The sequence below is a fragment of the Heloderma suspectum genome, chromosome 16 (assembly GCF_057233095.1).
Source record: "Heloderma suspectum isolate Gila_16-S chromosome 16, 16-S_ref, whole genome shotgun sequence".
NCBI lineage: Eukaryota > Metazoa > Chordata > Lepidosauria > Squamata > Helodermatidae > Heloderma > Heloderma suspectum.
Window position 1 is genome coordinate 10,458,863 of NC_139473.1, and position 22,197 is coordinate 10,481,059.

The 22,197-nt window shown below is 48.2% G+C and overlaps 1 protein-coding gene across 1 annotated transcript in view; it reads left to right on the forward strand.

Moving 5' to 3' along the window:
* Positions 1 to 22,197, forward strand: part of KSR1 (kinase suppressor of ras 1) — a 134,083-nt gene that overhangs the window by 108,089 nt on the left and 3,797 nt on the right. The window contains exons 6-18 of the mRNA XM_084822838.1: positions 4,929 to 4,989; positions 5,669 to 5,752; positions 6,337 to 6,398; positions 6,526 to 6,635; positions 7,566 to 7,734; positions 9,321 to 9,362; positions 11,761 to 11,815; positions 12,605 to 12,653; positions 14,399 to 14,781; positions 15,755 to 15,851; positions 17,365 to 17,498; positions 18,606 to 18,737; positions 21,985 to 22,120. Coding sequence (XP_084678964.1) covers positions 4,929 to 4,989; positions 5,669 to 5,752; positions 6,337 to 6,398; positions 6,526 to 6,635; positions 7,566 to 7,734; positions 9,321 to 9,362; positions 11,761 to 11,815; positions 12,605 to 12,653; positions 14,399 to 14,781; positions 15,755 to 15,851; positions 17,365 to 17,498; positions 18,606 to 18,737; positions 21,985 to 22,120 — 1,514 coding nt within the window. The remainder of the gene's footprint in view (positions 1 to 4,928; positions 4,990 to 5,668; positions 5,753 to 6,336; positions 6,399 to 6,525; positions 6,636 to 7,565; positions 7,735 to 9,320; positions 9,363 to 11,760; positions 11,816 to 12,604; positions 12,654 to 14,398; positions 14,782 to 15,754; positions 15,852 to 17,364; positions 17,499 to 18,605; positions 18,738 to 21,984; positions 22,121 to 22,197) is intronic.

Here is a 22,197-nt window from a genome sequence, read left to right on the forward strand (position 1 = left end):
TTTTTGAATTTCTTTTGGTGGTATTTTTGAGTTTAGCTAATCCCTGCGAAGGGGCCAAGGGTGCTGTTTGTGGGCGGGATAGCTAATACCTTCGAAGACAGAAACAAAATTCAAAGTGATATTGATAGGCTGGAGCACTGGGCAGAAAACAACAGAATGGAATTTAATAGGCATAAATGCCAGGTTCTGCACCTAGGAAAAAGAAACCAAATGCTCATTTACAAGATGGAGGATACGTGGCTCAACGATACTACAAGCGAGAAGGATCATACACTTGTTGTAGATCGCAAGCAGAATATGAGCCAGCAATGTGATGCGTCTGCAAAAAAGGCAAATGCTATTTTGGTCTGCATTAATAGAAGTATAGCTTCCAAATCCTGTGAAGGACTAGTTCCCCTCTACTCAGCACTGCTGAGGCCTCATCTTGAGTACTGTGTCTAGTTCTGGGCACCACACTATAAGAAGGATGCAGACAAACTGGAGAGGGTTCTGAGGAGGGCAATGAAGATGATCAGGGGACTGGAAACAAAGCCCTATGAGGAGAGACTGAAAGAACTGGGCATGTTTAGCCTCGAGAAGAGAAGATTGAGGGGAGATAGGAGAGCGCTCTTCAAGTCCTTGAAAGGTTGCCACAGAGAGGAAGGCCAGGATCTCTTCTCAATTATCCCAGAGTACAGGACACGGAATAATGGGCTCAAGTGACAGGAAGCCAGATTCCAGCTGAACATCAGGAAAAACGTCCGGACCGTTAGAGCAATACGACAATGGAACCAATTACCTAGGGAGCTGGTGGGCTCTCCCACGCTGGAGGAATTCAAGACGAGGCTGGACAGCCATCTGTCAGGGGTGCTTTGACTTGGATTCCTGCATTGAGCAGAGGGTTGGACTCGATGGTCTTGTAGGTCCCTTCACAGACATAGACATAGAATCATAGGGTTGGAAGGGGCCTACGAGACCATCAAGTCCAACCCCCTGTTCAATGCCAACCCTACGATTCTATGATTCTATGATTCTTCTCTCTCTGTTACACATCTTTCCATGGCTCTGCAGCCCCCCCGGCCACCTGCACTTCCTGCACTGAAAAAGCCCCACGGGAGGAATTGCCTCATGAGGTCTTCCTCAAGATGGCTCCAGCTGAAGTGTGGGAAGCCGAGGAGGCTACAGGCTGCCGCAGAGATTATTGTACGATGACAGACGGGACACTCCTGCACATTCCTCAGCCACCTCATAAGTTAGGTAAGCACAAGAACACCCAACCCAACCCATGAGAATTTCTCCGAAATTTCTCCTTGTCTGGATTTCTTTTCGAAAGCCGTTTATTTTCTATGAACTCGAATGAGAATGGTAGAACAAAATGTGGGAGGAATTTTCGGCACAGCGCTATGTCAAACCTCTTTCAGCCCGAGCGCCTCTTTCAGCGAAGCTCTTATGGGCTGCCTTCCCATGGAAGCCAAAAGGGTAAGGGCCCCAAATGCAAGCCCTATTTATGCTTAAAGTTCTCACTGCCAGTTACAAAGCCTAAGGGGAGGCATTTCAACCTTTTCTGGCTGTTTCCATTCTGAATCTGAGCTGCTAGACATCTCCACACGCTCAGATTCATTCTTGACAGGGGGTAGGAAGAGAGAGAAAGAAGAAGGCTAGAGACGGGGAAGGGAGGGAAATAGCAAGGAAAGAGGATGGGTGGATTTCTACGTCACCTTTTCACTTGTGCTTTGGACTGGATATAACCTCTCGCAGGAATTGCTCTGGGAGGTTCCACCCAAGCGGCTCTTGGATCAGGACCATGTAAACACTGACGCTTGCCAGCGCAAGGGTTTGGCAGGTTTAAACAGGCTGTGCATTCAGGAACGGAAACCCAGACCACAAAAGGGAAAAGGGTACAACTCAGTTTTCCTGAGTACAAGTATAATACGTCTGCCCCCAAGGCTACTGTACAATACAACTCAGTTGCCTCCAAGGCTACTAACCACAACAGGGGATATAATTCCTGAACAGTAATGGCTCCCTGCAATGTAGCTGAGCGCGTTCAGCAAAGGGGGATAGCCAGTCTGCTGATCTGCAGGTGGGAGCGAGGCCTGAATCTTCCGGTCCGTTCAGAGCAAGGTTTCTTTACAGCCTCGCGATCTTGGGTCCACAGTGCTGGAGCTAACTGTATTAGTTAGCCCTCCCTCCCAAACCTGGTGCCCTTCAGATATCCAGGACTACCACTCCTAACGTTCCAGACATTGGTCATGCCAGCTGATGGGAATCGAAGTCCAGAACATCTGGACTTCAGGCTGGCTTTACCCAGCTTTTATACTCCTTTCAGCAAAGCCAGTAGAGGGAGAGGTAAGTGAAGCCAGAGACACAAGCCAATGAAGTGATGTCAGCACAGGAATATAGTAAGTTCAGCAGAACAAATCTCTGGCCGCATTCGGACGATCAGAGGGGGAAAAGAAGCCGCCGTGGCTTCTTTCCCCCACCCCGCACGTGCGACCGCCATTTGCATAATTACCCGTGACCGGTCGTGGTGTGGCTTGCTTCTTACCCACCCCACTACAGGGTGGGTAAGAAGCCATGGCCATACCATGGCAAGTTCGGACGACACTGCAATCTGCGTGGCGTCACGGGTAATTATGCAAATGGTGGTAGCGTGTGTGGCATTTGTGTGGGCAAGGGAAAGCCCCGGTGGCTTCTTCCCCCCCATGATTGTCCACACCCTGTCAGTGAATTCACAAAGTTCACTCATCTGTGCTGTGACTGCAGTTATATTTAGATCTTAAGCAACATCCTAAGTTGCGTCTGCCTGGGGACTTACATCTTTGCATGACTTCCTTATGGACCCTGTTAGATTTCAACTGATTGCATGACCAGATTTTCTTCCCTGTGCATGCCCTGATCTGCTGACGGCGGCTGTTTGCCACGCTTTGCGCAAAAAGAGCGTGTCCTCTGTACACAGGCACATGCGTTGGGACGTTCTCAGGAGCAACTTCAACGCTTTTACAAAATCGTCCCTTCTACCATCGCCACCGCTGCTGAGATTATTTTTATATGCACGAATTGTGTGTAATATTTCTCCATATTTTAGTAGCAGCAGTGGCAAAAGTGGATTAGGAGAGAGAGAAAGAGAGAGAAAGATGTCAGGCTGGCAGAAGCATGAGTTGATTCCTGGGAGGGTCTTTGTGGGCAGCGCCATTTTGAATACTTGTATGTTCACAGCTGAAAATGATGCCAAGCAAGGATTGAGTAATGTAATGCTGCATCAGGCCAAGGGTCCATCTCATTCAACATTCTGTTCACACAGTGGCCAACCAGCTGCCCATGGGAAGCCCACAACCAGGACACGAGTGCAACAGCACCATCCTGCCCATGTTCCCCAGCAACTGGTGCACAGAGACATACTTCCCCTGATACTGGAGGTAGCACATACCTATCAGGACTAGTAGCCATTGATAGACTTCTCCAGAAATTTGCCCAACCCCCTTTTAAAGCCATCCAAATTGGTGGCCATCACTACGTCTTGTGGTAGCGAATTCCATCGTTTAACTATGCACTGCTGTGTGAAGACGTCCTTCCTTTGATCTGCCCTGAATCTCCCACCATTCAGCTTCATGAGATGACCCCAGGTTGCAGTATTATGAGAGAGGCAGAAAAAATCTCCCTATCCACTTTTTCCACACCATGCATAATTTTGTACACCTCTGTCATGTCTCCCCTTACTCACCCTTTTTCTAGGCTAAACAGTCCCAGATGTTTATCCTTTCCCCTCTGGGGACTTGCTCCAGCCTCTTGGTCATTTTAGGGTGCAATCCTATGCAGGTTTAGATAGAAAAAAGCCGTACAACTCCCAGCGCTTCCCAACCAAATATGTTGGCTGGGGAATGCTGGGAGTTGTAGGACTTTTTTTTTTGTCTAAACCTGCATAGGGCTGTGCCCTTAGTTGCCCTTTTCTGCACCTTTTCCAACTCTACAATAGCAGATCTATGTATGTATGTATTATACTTCTGTACCACTTCATATAATAAAAACTAAGTGGTTCCCACTAAAATGCATATATAATACAATAAAAAACAATATCAAATAATAAATAATAAAAAGCATTACAGCAAAGGCATCAATAAAACAGAGCAGGGTCTTAATCCATTACAGGTCAGGGAACGTCTGTGCAAACGAATGCTTTCAAGAGGCGCTTGAAGCTTGCCACAGTTTCTGCCTCTCAAACCATAGGTGGCAGAGTGTTCCAGAGGGTAGGGGCCACTACTGAGAAGGCCTAATTACATGCTGTTACCTGGCAACATTCTATTGGTCACGGAATAACCAATAAGTCTTCCTCTGAAGATCTCAGGCTTGACTGGGTGTATATAGGGGAAAGCAGTCAGCTAGGTATTTTGGTCCTGGGGATATCTTTGTGCCCCACTTATAGGACCGGGATGGTTGGGCACCTGCGAAGGGCCCACACCCCAGGAGGGGCCCACTGGCAAGAGCCTCTTGGACATGCTCCTCTTCACCACTGCGACCTTCTTGTTCACCTGCCTCTCGCCCAGAGAGTGGTGGCGGTGTGAAGGAGGAGCAGGAGATGCCCCCGCCGAGTTGCTCACCGACTCTCTGCTTGGCAAGTAAACAAGCGGGAGCCATGATGAGGAAGAGGAACAACATCAGCTGGTGACAATGGTGGTGACAATGGCGGTGAGAAGGCGGACTCCCCGAGGGAAGGGGGCTGTTGAGGGTGTCTCTCCCAAAGGCCCTCAGGAACCTGGCACCTTGGATGGACTGTAGGGGTAGGATGCCAAAGCACCCCCACCTCAGTTGTTCCGCACCCCTGTTGGCCCACGTGGACCTCCTAACCTGCCTCCGGGATGGGCTGCGTGCCTGATCCCAGTGGCAACTCGACCTGCAGGCGCGTTCATAGTGAAACTCACACGCTGCCTTTTTACCTTTTGCTTTCTCAGATCTCCCCCAGGGATCTCCTCAAGCGGTACGAAGAGATATCGGTCTGTCTGTAACACACAGGTAAATACTCTGGAACGTTTGGCCGCTCGAGACTCTCGGCAGCCCTGGGTGGGGGCTGGAGAGGGTCAGGCTATTCCCAGTGCACTTGCAGTTACAGCAGGGTGATTTCTACGCCCGTGAATCCTGTTACAAGGCTGTGGCTTGTTACCTGCCTGCTGACTGTGCGAACGCAGTCAGTGTGGGGGAGATTCCTAGGTTCCGGGTGGGGTGGGGTGGGGTGGGGTGGGGTGGGGTGGGTGTGTTCAGTCATTCCCCTCTGGAATTTAGCCATGTAAACTTTACAAATGTCGCTCTTTGGTTTAATGGTATATCTTTCCCCAATACTACTATTTCTTAATACCACGTAATACCACCTAATGCCACTTAATACCACTTAATACCTAATGCTACTCAATAGCTAATGTTACTTAATACTACCTAATACTTAGTACTGCTTAATAATACTTAGTACTGCTTAATGGCACTTAATGCTGCTTTATGCTGCTTAATACTACTTAATACTTAATGCTGCTTAATAGTGCCTAATAGTACTTAATACAGTAGTACTTAATAATACTAAATACTATGTAGTGCTCCTTAATGCTCCTTAATGCTCAATACAACTTAATCGTACTTAATAATATTAAATACTACTTAATACTACTACTACTTCTCTGTGTTTTTGTTTCATCCCATCCAGATTCTCTACAAAGTCGTGGCTCTCTCAAGTGTGCCAGGTGTGTCAAAAAAGCATGATGTTTGGAGTGAAGTGTAAACACTGCAGGTGAGCATGCATTGATGGCATCACTACCCTTTTTACAGATAGGGATGGGCTAAAAAATCACAAAAAAGAAGTCATCCCACCCAAGAGAATAATTCTGCTCCTATATATATATTTCAGAGGTCCAGAAATGTGTCCAGCCGAACTCTAGTAACATTTAGTTACTAGTAACATCTAGTAACATTTTTACTAATTATAAACACATCGGGAAATGAGAAAACACTGTTGTTATACATCACGGGTGGCTTACAGGTGGGGTTACAGGCAGGATTAAAGGGTTAAGCCAAAAGAGGCTGTGTGATGTAGGGCGTCTCCACATGAGGCCTTATCGTGCACTCGTGACTGATCATTTACAGAATTCTGCGGGTCCTTTACACGACGTTGTCATCCTCCAGGGCTTCTCCCATGCTTCATGACCTTTATCCCATTTATTTTTAAAGATCTGGATTGCCCTGGTCCTAGTCTGACTTTCTAACCACTGCACCACACTGTTTTAGAGCCTGCTCCTGGGAAAAACTCTGAAGTCACTTTGTGGTATGTCTATAAAGCAATTATTTTCCATCTAATGTGTATTTTCTCTTTCACAGATTAAAGTGTCATAACAAATGTACAAAAGAAGCCCCACCCTGTAGAATATCTTTCTTACCCAGTAAGTGTCTGTTTTCTTTCCCCCCTTTACTCCCCCCCCTCCAAATTCCAAGCGGTTTTACGTGGTCGCATTACAAGAAATGCAAGTAAACAGCTTCTTTCTTTCTCCTCTCTTCCCCTGTCTTCAGTAGTATCGCCATTAAGGCGGACGGAATCCGTCCCTTCCGATATCAATAATCCAGTGGACCGACCCTCGGAGCCACAGTTTGGGACTCTTCCAAAAGCACTCACTAAAAAGGTACTGGGTTTACACTGAGGCTGCGGGGAACCTCATTAAACACACGCACTCCGCTTCAAAGGTGACAAACACGTTTGGGTGGATGTTGCACGATCAGCTTCTATGCAGGGTTGCTTTGACCAAATTGCCCATGTATTAAGATCACTGGAGGGGGACCCTCCCCATAGTCCAGAGGAGACCTTTCTCCCGATAAGGGAAGTGCATTTATCATGTACCAAAAAGAGTTCCTTCTGTGGTGTGATTTTTCAGCCTTTCTAACCTGGTGCCCTCTGTAAGTGTAGGACTACTGCAACTACTGGCTGGCTGCGGGTTTCTGGGAGTTGTAGTCCATGGCCTCTGGAGGCCACCAGGGTGGGGAAAGCTGCAAAGATGTGTAGCTGGCCAAAGTGATAGAATCATGGAATAGTAGTAGGGTTGGAAGGGGCCTAGAAGACCATGGTGTGCAGAATGTGGATCGGGAGACATTTGTTTCCTCTCTCAAAATACTAGGCTTCGAGGTCATCCCATGAAGCTGATTGGTGGGAGATTCAGGACAGATCAAAGGCAGGGCTTCTTCACCCAGCACACAGTTAAACTACGGAATTTGCTTCCACAGGACGTTGTGATGGCCACCCATTTGGATGGCTTTAAAAGGTTTAACAGGCAGCCTGATAAAGAGTTCTGAAGATCTCAAAAGTTTGTTCGCTTGCCTGCATACCCCAGTAACATCTACACTAGGGAAAGGAAACCCAGTGCCTTCTAGATGTTTTGGATTGCAATGCCCATAATCCCTAGCTGTTGGCCATGCTAGCTCAGGCTGGCAGGAGTTGTAGTTCAAAACAGGTGGCGGTCACCAGGTTGTCTACCTCTGGTCTACACTGGCAGATCTACATTCTCACCCCTGCAAGACCTATATTCTCATGAATTCTGCTTTCTCTCGAACACTTCCAGGACCACGCCCCACCAATGAACCACCTTGACTCAAGCAGCAACCCATCTTCCACCACGTCCTCCACACCGTCTTCTCCAGCCCCCTTCCAGTCTTCCAACCCCCCCAGTGCAACGCCGCCCCAAAACCCATCTCCCATGGGCCAGCGAGACAGCCGATTCAACTTTCCAGGTAAATTTGGCTTTGTTTGGGGGGATCACGCTTGGAGCAGATTCTCAGGGAGCCTTTTATGAGTCTTTGCTGGTCTGCCCTGCAGAAAATAAAATAAAATCCAGCCCAAGTCAGCTTCCTTCTTAACTCGATGCATTTTTCCTCCATTGCTACCTTACATGTTATTTATTTAGTTATGGCATTATTTACTAGTAGACCAATAACAAACGTTCTCAGGGTGACGTAGAGATTAAATCTCATTTCCTGCTTTCACCTCAGTATTGGGAATGATCCACCCTTTGCTTATTTTTTCCCCCAAAGCACCTAAAATTGCTACAACGATGAAGAGTTTTGCAGCACCTTAGGTCGAAGCTTTCTTTGGCTACAGCCCGCTTCATGCCAAGTTTCTGGTACACGAAAGCCTCTGCCATAATAAGGGTGGAATCCTGTGCATGTTTAGGCAGAGAACAGCCCTACAACTCCCAGCATTCCCCAGCCAATCAGAAGGCATTCTGCAGGTGTTCCATTTGTTCCTCCTTAACGGATTTCCTGCAGAAGGTAAAAAGACAGAAGAAGCAGTGGCAATACACGGGAGGGAGAAAACGTCTGGACTCCTTGTAAAAATCTGTGAATGAGGGAGGCACAATAAAAACTTTGTCTAGAAGTGCCCTAAGTCTTTAAGGTGCTGCAGGACTCTTCGTTGCGTTTGCTGCAGAAGACTAAAGCAGTTTCCCCTCTAGAAAATGCAAAAATTGCAAGTACAGTTTAAAAAATACATAAAAATAACACAAGTCTTGCTGTATAAGCTTAAAATCCATTTCACCGCACATACGTTTATCAACAGTGTAAAATTAAGATGATGGTTATTCGTTTGGGGTCTTTGTCATGCTGCATAATGCACGAGCTGTATTTCGATTCTGTTCTGTTAGATTCTGGGGAAATTATTATTTTTATTATTTTTTGTTTAACTGTTGAGTTTGATGAAGGGTTTGAAGGAGAGGGAATGTTGCTTGATGGATTGGGAATGCGACAGAGGAGGCCTTTTCTGGGCTTGTGGAGTGATAAAAAAGACGCAAATGCCAGAACAGGAAACTGGCAAATAAACCCAGTTCTGTCTAACCACCATGGAAAGCTAATAATTGATCTTCGACCCCATCTGGCTCTGAAGAAAAATAATGCATTTTCCAACCCAGCTGCAATCTTTTCAGTATGCATAACTCTGCGTCTTGAAAGCATGCGCAATCTTTTGTGGCATGTTGGTTGTAATTGTAAATATCTAATAAAGATATGGCCCAACTGTGAAGTTTGGATTTTTTTTTTCTTTTCTTATGTACTAGCTATCTTTGCTTTTTTAATGTCTCCATTTGCATGGGCTTCAAATGTACTATTAGTAGTAATAGTACTACTATACTATTCTTTGATTCACCCACGATTTGGACTGCCTTTTTACAGTTGACTAACAATGAACGGGGATTAATTCACCTGATATATAAATACGGGGGCATTTACTGACACAGTAATCTTCTCACGTGCTAATCTCTTGTGATCTTTTATTTTGTATTTGCTGTCCTCTCTCTCTTTTTTTCTTAAAAAAAAAAAAAAAAAAGCTGCCTACTACATTCAGCATAGACAACAATTTATCTTCCCAGGTGAGTTTTTCTTCTAACCTGCAGGTTCCATTTCTCCTGAAACACCTATTTCCACCCCTCCCTTCTCGGAAGTCCACACAGAAAAAAAAAAAAGAGTGACTTAACTTTCTTCTGCAGGTTGCATTGAAACTGTGCTCCTGCTTGCATGAACAAAGAATTTCTTTTCTTCGCTGTGCAGTGTTGCTTAAACTCCTCTTATGTTATAATGCAGGGTGTTTTAGAACCATGCACTCTTCCAACATTTTAGGTATAATATCCCCGTTCACCCCTTCCCTCTACCACACAAACCAAACTGGCTGTGCAACTTGGCTTCTCAGTGTGGTTATTCACTGTTAAACATAGTATAACCGCATGGTGGTGGTAGTGGAGCATGTGTGTTAGTGTGTTGTACTAGGGCAGCCTGTCGCCCTCCAGATGTCGTTGGACTAAAAGTCCCATGATCCTTGGCCATTGGCCATGCTGGCTACAGCTGATAGAGGCTGGAGTCTGCAAATGTCTGGAGAGCACCAGATTCCCCTTAATATGGGGCTCTTAGTAAAAGGAGGAAGAGGGCTGAGAGATCCAGCCACACTTGTGAACTTTACAGATATAGGCAACTTTTTGAAGGGATGCTTTAATGTTTATTTGCATCTGTACGATGGCATGACACCAAAGTACACTTAGGCATGTTCAGATGGTAGGGTTTTCGTGTCCTTATCAGTCGCGGAGGGCGTGATGTAGGCATAGCGCTTGCAGAGAGAGGGATTCACCTTCCCTCCCTCAGGGAGGGGCAACGGGCTGCTCATGGATAGGCATGGGTACGGGCAGCGTGCCACCGTGTTCCAGGGAACAGGAGGCCTGTCTGCCTCTCCCCAGACCCTCATCCAGCAGTCCGCCCCTGCTTGCTGAAAAGACATGAGCTCTGACTGAGCAGAGGGCTTCCGAGAGGTTGCACGGACCTCCCCTTCCTCGTAACATCCTGTCACCCGGCCTGTGTGCGCACTGAGGGGGGCGAGGGAGGTGAGAGAAGCATCGGCCTCACCTTGAACACAAGAGCCTGGATGCCTGGCTTCAGGGGGTGCGAGCCCCACACACTTCCAATCGAAATGCTGCTCCAAGAGAAGCCAGATTCTGTGACCGGTGTACTTGATCCAATCAGGCACCTTTGTGGTGGGTTGCTGACGTTTCCATAATTCTGCTGTCTGCTAGTCATGCAAAGGACAAGGGGCGATGGGGGGAGCAGGGCGGGCCCCAGTGGAGACAAAGCCCTACTACCTGTGGGCTGCATGTGCCCCTCGGCTTAATTTCAGGGGGCCCTTGGCTTAATTTCAGGGGACCCTTGGCTTGACGGGCCCTTGGCTTGATTTGACGGGCCCTTGGCTTGATTTGATGTGCCCCTCGGCTTGATTTCACATGTGGTGGCACTCAGGGAGAGAGAGAGAGAGAGAGAAAGGTGGCTGGCTGAGAGAGTGAGTGAATCATCCCATGCTGCAGATGGGGCTGACCGAGGAAAATGGCCCCCCACTCTTCCCCTAGAACAACTCCTTTGGTACAAGTACGTGATTCCGCCACCACCAGCCCTCAAACCTCCAGCCCGAGCACCAGTGCTGGTCTTATACGACACCTAATTTCGTGCTGGCAGTGTGCTGGGCTTTGTATAAAACCCCAAAGGAGATGTGATAATGTGCAGGAACAGTAGGAAGGGGCTCCATGGTGGAGGAGATAGTTTGTATGTGTGTGATCCTAGCTTCACTCCCTGGCATCTCTGGTTTAAAGGAACAGGGTCACAGGTGATGGGAAAGACGCTTCTCTTTGCCTGAGACCCTGGAAAGCTGCAGCCAGTTAGAGCAGAAAATATTGGTCTAGAGGGACTAACAGGCAGACCTGCTAGAAGGCCACTTGCTTTGCTACCAGCATATTGTTTTGCTCACGTGTACCGCCCAGCATAGAGTTACTGGTGTCGCATGATAGGGAGTTTGCTGAAATGGCGCAATCTGCTTTCCAGCACTGCATAGAATTGTACTTCTGTAATAGCTGGAGAGGGTCAATTTCCTCATACATCTGTATTGGGGTCTCCTGGAACTGTACCATTTCAGTCTGCAGGTGGGTGGGAAATCCCACATTGGAATGTTCCCTTGTGTAAAGCATGAAGACACTGCATGGAGAAAGGTATCATAGCTTTCCACTTGCAGGGAGCCTAGCTTTCTACTTGCGGGGAGGAGCTTTATGGTGGATGCAACTCCCCACCTGCAGTTTGATGTAGTACACCGTCAGGAGAGTTGTGCCACGCGATTCTGACATGTATATTCTTCAGTCAGGTATTTCTTGGCTGAGTGTTACGGCAGTTATTTAGAAGAAACAAATCTTGAGAACTGTAAAAAAAAGAGATTGAAGTTTACATTTTGCTCTTTTTTTGTAGAAATTCCCAATACCCCACATGTAATACAGCCTCCTGAAACTACTGAAAGCACTAAGTAAGTCTGCCCTTGTTTCTAATAATTCCCTCTACTATTTGATAAGTGGGACCTATGACACAATTCTGCAGTGTATTCTCACTACCTAACAGGAGTGCTTGTTTTTTAGGGTTTCGGACAGACAGGCATGCCCTCTTTTAGGGTACTCCATTCCATTCCGCCCCCCTCCCAGTTTTCCAGGGATTTTTCCCCCCAACTGTCACTCAACATTCTGCGGCTAATGCTCAGTCCTAATTGGGCTGTTCTTTGCAGGGACAGGTGCTGCTTTAGGTTTCCTTTTAAAAACATTCTTCTGCAAACCTCAGGGGTTCCCTCGGGCATGCTGATACCTCCCTCTTGTTTCTAAGTGCCTCTGTTTCTGTTGGCACTCACCACCTGAATTTGCTATTAGAGGGAGCGATGTGACTGTAGCGGGGAAAGACGGGAAAACATGTATCTGGAGATGGGAGCAAGGCTGCTGCCTAGAACTGAGTTCCACCTGCAGCAGTTCTTCTTACATGCACACAATAGTGCCAAGGGAAGGTTCTCTCTCTAAAGCTGGGCAGGGGGCACGTCTGCCTTTGGGAGGGCCTGTGGCACAGTGGTAGAGCCCCTGCTTTGCATGCAGAAGGACTCAGGTTCAATCCCTGGCATCTCCAGGTAGCGCATTTCTAGCTCTGTATTTCTGTCTCCCATATTTGCATCAAATAAGTCCCTTGATGGCAGCATCCAAGTATAGGATGCCATAACTCTCACTCATCGTGCCATCCTGCAATGTCAACTGTCTACTCTCTTTTCTCTCTTGAATAGTGCCGGCGAACACCTAGAGACAGATGGGGTTGAAGAACATGATACAGAGGTAAGTTTCTGTTTGTTGGGGGGCGTGTGTGTGTGAATTATTAATTAGTATAGTAGCACTTGCCATGTTATTATAGTGACATCAGCAAACAAGGTAGCTGCTGCCATTAGGAGTGTCGTCGTTCCCTCTAATTCTGATGCTCAGGCGTTGCGTGCCGTTGCTTATGTAGCCAAAATGTCAGCACCCGTACATGAGACAGAGGTATCAGCAGAGTCAAAGGAACCCCAAGGTTGCAGAAGTACAACAAATCTTTTTAGAAAAATAATTCCTAAGGTGGACACCTCAAAAGCAGCACGATGAGGTCCGAGAGCGCTCAGAGGACATAGAATACTGACTGACAGTTGAGGTGGTAGGGGGAGGAAAACTCGGGGGTGTGGGATTGGAATGGAGTGTCTTGGGAAAGGGCTGGCTGGCTGGCACCTTGAACAGAACCGTTCCACACTGCAATATTTTGTTGCAGGTGCCATTTATATTGTCTTAATCTCTGTCCTCTTCTATACTGCGACCTAAGGGAAGGTGGAACAGGGATGTACAAATTGTGTTAAATGCTTTCTGCCTGTGTTTCATTGATTGTCAGGCGATTTTTGTTCCACCCTCCACTCTTGGATGGAATCGGATTTTTTAAACCAGAATTTAATTCTATTTGCGCTAATTCGCAAGTACGCATTATTGCCAATGTGCATTTGTGCAAATGCACTAATGCACATTAACGAATGCAGATTAGCACTTCCGCTGATACACGTTAGCGCACGGGTGAATTAGCGCAGAAGTGAATAACTGGAATCCACAAGCCTCGGAAAAAGCTGGTTGGGTGCAGAATACGTAGGTCGGATTCATAGAAATCCAAGCTTCTGATGTTCCAGTGTAGAACTGTACACAGTATTCCAAATTCAGCTGCATCACGGGCTTATATAAAAGGCATTATGGTTATGAGTTGTTGGGTGTGAAGCCATGGATACTGGAGATAAGAAACCATTTGTTTGTTTATTTATTTAATAGCCAAAGCTTTCTAGGAGGTTCACAGAAATTAAAAGCACAAAGTACAGCATAAAACAATATAAAACATGAAAGCTTAAAACTACAATATAAAAGTACAGCCTTAATAACACCTAGCAGCAATGCAGAGATTTAAAATCCAGTTTTAAAACAGCAGAGCTAAAAGACTAAAGTGCTAAATGGCTGGGAAAATAAAAAGGTCTTCACCCGGTGCTGAAAGGAGTACAGTGTAGGTGCCAGGTGAACCTCTCTAGGGAGCTCATTCCACAGCTGGGGTGCCACAGCAGAAAAGGCCCTCTTCCTGGTAGCCATCTACCTCACTTCCTTTGGCAGGGGCTCCCGGAGAAGGACCCCGAAGATGAGCTTAGGGTCCAGGCAGGTACATATGGTACAGTTTGTTAATCAGGCAGGTGTACCCTGTCTCAAAGGATGTTTTAGGTAAGAGTGAAAAGGATTGCGTGGCTGCAGTTCTTAGGGTAACAGGCGATTCTGGCTATCCTGCAAGCACTGAAGCTGATCCAGGCAGGTACATATGGGAGGAGACGATCCTTCAGATAACCTGGCCCCATGCCGTTTAGGGCTTTGAATGTTAATACCAGCACATCATCCCTGATGAGTTGGAATGGAGGGGCCCCCAAAGATGCCACTGCAACGTTGATGCAGAACTCGGGGAGAATGTGGTAGAGAGCCAAAATTCAGGAGCTGAAACTCCCATCACAGCTCTTGTACCCTTCCCTTTCCTTTCCAAGCGTGTGGAAGACCAAGAGCCGAACAAGTCGGAACCCGAGGACGATGAAGATGAGATTGACGACCTGCCAAGCCGGCGATCCCGCTGGCAAGGGGTGATTGCCCGCAAGGCCAGCCAGACGAGTGTCTACCTACAGGAATGGGACATTCCCTTTGAGCAGATCGAGCTGGGAGATCCCATTGGCCAAGGGCGGTGGGGCAAGGTTTACCGGGGCCGATGGCATGGAGAGGTGGCCATCCGGTTGCTGGAGATCGATGGCAACAATCAGGACCATCTGAAGCTCTTCAAGAAGGAGGTGATGAACTACAGACAAACCAGACACGAGAATGTGGTGCTTTTCATGGGGGCCTGCATGAACCCCCCTCACCTAGCGATTATTACTAGGTAAGGATCTTAATTATTTTTTGACACACCCCACACCCTTGTTAAATAGGCGTGCTAAGACTCTGTGAACATGTTCAGCAACTCTTAAGGTCTGTTCACACAACATGCTAACCTATGTTCAGTGGTTGAGTGTGGGTTGTTTTGAACCGTGGGTTGCTTGTTGACCTGTGGATTAGTGTGTTGTCTGAACGCAGCCAGGCTGGCTTGTTAACCATGCAGTCTGGCTTATTTTTCTCGAACAAGCCACCTGCAAGCCCATGGCACACTCTGCCCAATCTCTTAACCATGGTTAAGAGATCCAGAAAGTTGCATCTGCACCAGGTCCAAATGGTGCACAGGACTGCTAGCCTTTTGGGAGCCATTAAAATAGTGTGAACTGAGAATTCGATGGCTCAAAGAATTCCTTTGAATTTCTGGATCAAACGGTATTTCCTTGAGGCAATGACACGTATAGCTAAGCCCTAGAATGGGTGTAATGAGCCCAGTGCAATTGCATGGAGGGATTTTGGAGCTGCTATTGTGCTTGTGAATGCAGCGCCATTGTATCTTTGACACTTTGGAATAGCTGTAATGAAACTGTCTTTTTTCAAAGTAGATTTTCCATGATGCCAGTGTTATATGCAAATATTCTATTTTCTATTGAGATTTTGAGATTTAATTGTTTTAATTGTATGTAATTTCAATATTTTGACATTTGATTTATTGTAAACCGCTTCGAGATCTTGCTAAAAAGTGGTATAAACATATTGTAAATACCTTATGAACCGGTCAAGACTCAGAATTTAGAGATCCTGGTAACAGAGCTGTGGTTATCTTTAACCAGGTTTTGCAAATCAGCTTCTACCCATGCTTGCAAACTCTCATGTGAGGGAAACCAAGGTTAGTTCTGACCATGATATAGATGGGCTCATAGAAAATGTAAGAACTGTTTGGGGTTTTCTTCTTAACACATTTGTCTACCCATCTGTCTTAGCTTCTGCAAAGGAAGGACGCTTCACTCTGTTGTACGGGACCCCAAAATACCTCTGGATATTAACATGACCAGGCAGATTGCTCAAGAGATCATTAAGGTAAGAAGTGTTTGCGTATGAATCAACCTTGCATAAGCTGATACCCTATGGAGACCCCCCACAATTCACAAAATCAGATCTCCTGGAGCACACCACCGTTTTGCAACTCTATCCCTGGACAGGTGCATCCTGAGTTCTCTTTAAGAAAGCAGGTGAAGATTTAAGGATGTCCTTTCGTTTGTAACTTGGAGAGTTTTCTTTGTCTAAAACGTTTTTACCCTGCTCTTCAACCAAAAGAGTGGCTTACAGATCAATAAAAAAAACACAGTCTGTGCCCTTAGACTTGCAATCTAAAACCACCTTCCCCAACCTGGTGTTCTCCGAATGGGCTGGACTACAACTCCCAGCATCCCCCAGCCTGTCCAACCGATCCGTAGTCCAGCCCACCAGGTAGGGGAAGACTGATCTAAAAGACAGGACACAAAAAGGAAAAGTGGAGGGGGTTGGAGGAGGAAAGAAAAAGCAAACCGTTTAGTTCTTACAGTGACCAGCTTTGATGGAACCAGTTCAGGGAGAGGAGGAGCTAAAAGGAACTGGTGTCTAAGCAGAGCTGATGGAGTGGCGTTGCTTCTCATCCCTTTCTCTGCTGCGACCTGTTGGAATGCTGCTTGGTGACAATTGAGGAGACCTTTGAATACGTTTAACTCTTGGATTATTTTTAGTGGAATAGATTTTTTAAAAAATCAATGGTGCTGATGATGTATACTTGTACCACTGGTATCTTGTCAGCTTCTCTGTGTTCCCTAGCTGGTCAGAAAGGAGGGCTGTAAACAGTAAAGACAAGAGTCTATGCAATGCGCTAAAGACCGGGTGGTGAAGAAGCCTGTGCCTGTGATTGGTTGAGCTGCCCTTATGTCACAGAGGGGGCAGGCAGGCACACAGAAGAATCTCTGCTTGCCATTGGCTGAACTGCCCTTATGTCACAGAGGGGGCAGGCAGGCACACAGAAGAATCTCTGCTTGCCATTGGCTGAACTGCCCTTATGTCACAGAGGGGGCAGGCAGGCACACAGAAGAATCTCTGCTTGCCATTGGCTGAACTGCCGTTACGTCACAGAGGGGGCAGGCAGGCAGAAATAGAAGGAGGAGATAAGGTAAAGCAGGGGTCTAGGAGGGAGGAGCTTGAACCAGGGTGGCCTAAGAAACGACTGTGGTCAGACGTAATGCTGCGCCATGGTTAACTTCCAAAAGGGAAGGAAGGGGGAACGTATGATGATGATGTTGTTGTTGTTGTTTGCATGTGAAAGGGGAGGAGGGAGCCCGAGAACCCAGGTCTCACTCCCAGTCCTCTAACCATGGTTACCTTTGCACCAGGCTCAAACATGCACGCTGGTACAGAGGACTGCTAGCTTTTTTAGAGCCGTTGAAACGGTGACTGAGAATCTCAGTCCATGCGACTGCTGAGTACCGTTTTTCACATACGTTGAGTCTGTGTATGTGGGCAAAACACCGATGCAATACTGAAACGATCTCATGTTCTCTCCCTGTTTAACCCCTGCCACCATGTTTTCCAGGGCATGGGGTACCTTCACGCCAAAGGCATTGTGCATAAAGATCTCAAATCCAAGAACGTTTTCTATGAAAATGGCAAAGTGGTGATCACAGACTTTGGCCTGTTTGGAATTTCAGGCGTGGTTCAGGAAGGGAGGTAAGTCTTCCGTGACGGCGTCTCCTGTTCATTTCTCCTGCCTGCCCGGTCCAAGGTCAGCTCCTATAAACTTCTCTGGAGCTGCAGCGTCCCCTACGGACAAGCGGTTTGGCTTATCTTTGCATATGTCAAATGGTCGGTTGCCTTGCAAACGGGATTGGAAGACCAGGATGTAAATGTCTGAGAGCTAAATGTCATAACGACGTTGTCACGTTCTTCACTTCAGTGGGGCCAAAATACCGAAAGTAACAGCACAGTTTAACTTCCAGCTTTCACTGCCAGCAACGAAGCTTTGGGAGAGGCATTCCAGCCTTTAGGAATGGGGGGGGGAGTGCAAAAGCTGGGAAACAACCAAACTGATTGGTGCCTGGGGGGGGGGAAGGGGTGAGGCCAGGGGACAGGGGAAGTGGTCTTCCGGGGAACCTCAGAGGGCAGGATGTGGCCCCCGAGCCCTGAGGTTCAGCACCCGGGGACAGTGATGGACAGTAGCTTGCCAGGGTCTCAGGCAGAAAAGGGTTCCCCCCGCACCTGCCAGTGGAGGCTGGTGGCCCTGATCTCAGTGGGGCGGTGAATCTGCTCCGAGTTTCAGTCAGAATTCTAAAGGCGCACTTTGGATGGCTCCTTTAGAGTGCCAGCTGCTACCCGCTTCTTTTAACTGGCGGTGCCCGGAATTGAACCTGGAGCCTTCTGCATGCAAAGCAGAGTGGTGAGAGTGTTGGGCCGGGTGCCGGGAGATCCAGGTTCTAGTCCCCGCCTGGCCATGGAAGCTCACTGGGTGACTTTGAGCCAGGCACAGATCTCAGCCCAACCTACCTCACAGGGTTGTTGTGAGGATAAAATGGAGAGGAGGAGGAGAATGCAAGCCGCCTTGGGTTCCTTGTAAGAGGAAGAAAGGCGGGATATAAATGCAATCAGCCAATCAATAAAGCAGGGCCTCTGCCCCGAGCTGTGGCCCCTACACAAGCTCCCGCTGGATACGTGCGCGTATCCCATTTCTGTTCATTGTGGGTCTTTACTTTCTGGAAGATTCTACCGATTGGGTTTGTAGCTCCCGAGTTCTGTAGGTGGCAGAGCGTGGAAGGATAATGCCCGTCTTTCTGATGCCAGGCGTGAGAACGAGCTGAAGCTGCCCCATGATTGGCTGTGCTACCTGGCCCCGGAGATCGTGCGCGAGATGGCTCCCGGGAAGGATGAAGATAAGCTCCCGTTCTCCAAAGCGGCTGACGTCTACGCTTTTGGGTAAGGTGGGATCCACAGGGGCACTTCCCTCTCGGGACCTGCGGCGGGTGTTCTGTTTCTCTGGCCGGCAGAAGCGTGGCCTGACAGCGTGCGAAGCAGGCCCGGCTGTGGTCAACGCCTGGATGGGGGACTGCCCGGCTGGGAGTGCCATGCAAGCTGCCTTGAATGGAAGAAAAACAGGATATAAACATAATCAATACATTGATCGCAGATACTTGTATGTGCTATATGCTGCTATATGTAGATCCAATGCATCTGGTGTCTTCCAGATGTGTTGGACTGCAGCTCCCCTAGCCAATAGTGAGGCATGATTGCGGATGCGGGCTGGGGCTGATGGGAAGTGTAGTCCAACACATCTGGAAGGCACCAGCTTGGGGAACGCCGATATATAACCACAACTAAAAACGTGTCTTGTCCTTTTTAGGGCGCAATCTTATGCGTGCTTCGACAGAAAAAAGCCCTACAACTCCCAGCATTGCAGCTGGGGAATGCTGGGAGTTGTAGGACTTTTTTCTGTCGAAGCACGCATAAGATTGCGCCCTTACTCAATATTGTGAAGTGACCATTCCCGTCACACTGTGCCTCCCTCCACCGCCTGACAATTATAGGTGCATTTTCTTTTGAGGGCAGCCATGTTTGTTTCACCTTTCCCGCAGCTATTAAGCACTTAAAACAAGGGTGGGGGTACTGAAAAACTTCCAGTGCCCAGCAGCGTGCGTGCGTGTCCATGGATTCCTAAAGAGCAAAATTGAAACCCGTTCGGAAAATATTTAGAGCTGTTCCGACAGAGGCTGAAGCCTTAGTCATACTGCCACTCTGGACTTCCTTTTGATGTTGTGGGGAAATCCCAAAAGTCTTTTCTGAGTGACATTTAGAAATCTTGCCTTCCCCTTCGACTAACTCTTCCTCCTACCAACTCTAGCCTAATGATAGTAAAGGCTTGCAAAACATTTAATTAATTAATTAATTAATTAATTAAATTCCTTGATCACCCATCTGGCTGGTCACCCAGCCACTCTGGGCGATGTACAATAATGCAACAGTTTAAAACAATACAATTCTACATTAAAATGTCGTATTTCTAAAAATACCCTAACCCACCCCAAATGCCTGCCTGAAGAACCACGTTTGTAATGTGTGGTGGAAGCTCATTAAAGTGGGGGCATGGCAGGGTTCCCTAGGGAGGGAGTTCCACAGAGTGGGGGGCCACAACAGAGAAGACCCTCTCCCTTGTTCTCAACCGCCTAGTTGTCCTGGCTGATGGGACACAGAGAAGGCCATCTGAGGCCGATCTTGTTGAGCAGCCTGTCTGGTGTTGCTGGAGGCGCTCCTTGGGATAGGCTGGGCTGGAACCATATAAGGTTTTAAAGGTCACAACCAACACTTTGAATTTGGCCCGGAAAACAACTGGTAGCCAGTGCAACTCCTTCAGCACCGGAGTGATGTGATCACGCCAGCCGCTGCCTTTTATCGGGCGAGCCGCTGCGTTCTACACCGGCTGTAGCTTCCGAACCATCTTCGAGGGTAACCCCACGTGGAGTGCATTACAGTAGTCTAGACGAGAGGAGACCAAGTCATGTACTACCGATGGGAGCAGATGGTCGGGAAGGCAGGGGCGCAGCCGCCGTATCAGATGGAGTTGGTACAGCGCTGTCTGGCTCACAGCTGACACCTGAGAAAATACTCTTCATTATGGTGGACCGGGTGGCGGGGTGTGGATGTCACAAGGCCCCTGAGGTGGTAAATGAGGGGGGGGGGTCATTGTACCTCCTGTCGTTGCCACAGGGAGAGAGAAAGGGTTGAGTGCTCACACACGCAGCCACAAATCAAACTGCTTTTCCATGTGGGCTTCCAAGGCAATGTGTATCGGGGTTTCGCTATAGAGATTCCAAGGACTAGAGCCAAGCTGCAGGGGTGGTCACGGTGCGACACTCCAGAGGTCTCCGCCATGCCTCACCATTGGCTAGGGCTGATGAAAGTTGCCGTCTGAAAACATCCGGAGGGCCGCACGTTGCTCACCCGGGGCGTAGCGGGAATCGTGGCCAACAGCAGCTTTCAGTTTTTATCGGGCCTTCTGGCTGTGCGTCGGTTTCTCTGTTTTCTACCTCTAAGGTCGACCCTTGGCAGTGGGGGCGGCCCATTCAGTTTCAAAGGCGCAGAGGCGAAGCTGCGACCCTGCTTTGACGTCGTCCCCAAGCACAACACTTAACTCCCCCCGCCGCCAGATAAAACAGGTGCGGGGAACATTTTTTGGCCCGAAGGTGGGATTTCCATTTCAGAGGAAGTCTCCAGGCCTGCATTCCAGTGGTCGGTGGGGCTGAGAAATCTACTCAGAAGTAAGCGCGGGCAGGTTGTCTGCTCACAAATAAACTGGACAAGCGCCTGCAGGACAAGCCTCAGAAGGAAGTAGGACTGAATCGCTCAGCGACCCGTCCTTTCCCAGCCGATTAGAGATAAATGCTTTCCCTTGCTCAACGCTGACAATGGGTACCTTTCTCAGCGCTCGGCAGGGAAAAGAACTGGGCAGGGAAAAGATCAGAGGTAGAAGCTTTTCCCTCCGGGGCAGAGGGGGCGAGGCCAAGGGAAGAGGCTTCCAGGCCTGATGGGGAGAATACCCTTGGACCTTACTGGGCCCGCAGGTGGGAAGCTCCCGTCCCCTGTCATAGGAGAAAACAGCACAATAGCTAAATTTTGCTTCTGCTCTGGTACCCCTAGCCCCTGAGAATCAAGCCTATCCCTATTTGCATAGCCCTGCCCCCTTCATCTGCATACCCCCTCCCCAGGCTTGTTTCTTGGTCACGCTATAGTGTGACGAAATGTTGGGAGCTGGCTGCTACAGGAGCCAGTGTGGCACAGTGGTTAGAGCAGCCTCCCTCAAAGTGGTTTTGGACTACAACTCCCATCAGCCCCAGCCAGCAAGGCCAGTAGTCAGGGATGATAGGCATTATCGTCCAAAATATCTGGAGGGCTCCTGGTTGGGGAAGTCTGGGTTAGAGTGTCAGTGCAGATCCAGGTCCAAATCCCCACTCAACCATTAAGTCAATCGCATACTCTCAATCTAACCTACCTCATAGGGTTGTTGTGCAGGTAAAATGGGGAGGGGGGGAACTCTGTACATTGTTCTGGGCTCTCTCGGGAGGAAGGGCAGGGATGTACATGGGACGAAAAAGGTATTGATAGATGCTTTCTGCGCCGTGAGCCATTGCTGTTGCAAAGCTTAACTCCTGAAAACGCCTTGGCCTCTCAGGACCGTGTGGTACGAACTCCAAGCCAGAGAGTGGCCGTTTGAGCGCCAGCCGGCCGAGGCGTTGATCTGGCAGATCGGGAGTGGCGAAGGAATGAAGCAAGTCCTTGCAGCAAGCAGCCTTGGAAAAGAAGTCGGCGTAAGTGGGGGCGGATTTCGTCATGCATTGCTCTACCGACCTGCCGCCGCTTTTCCTTTCACTCCCAGTTTCTACTT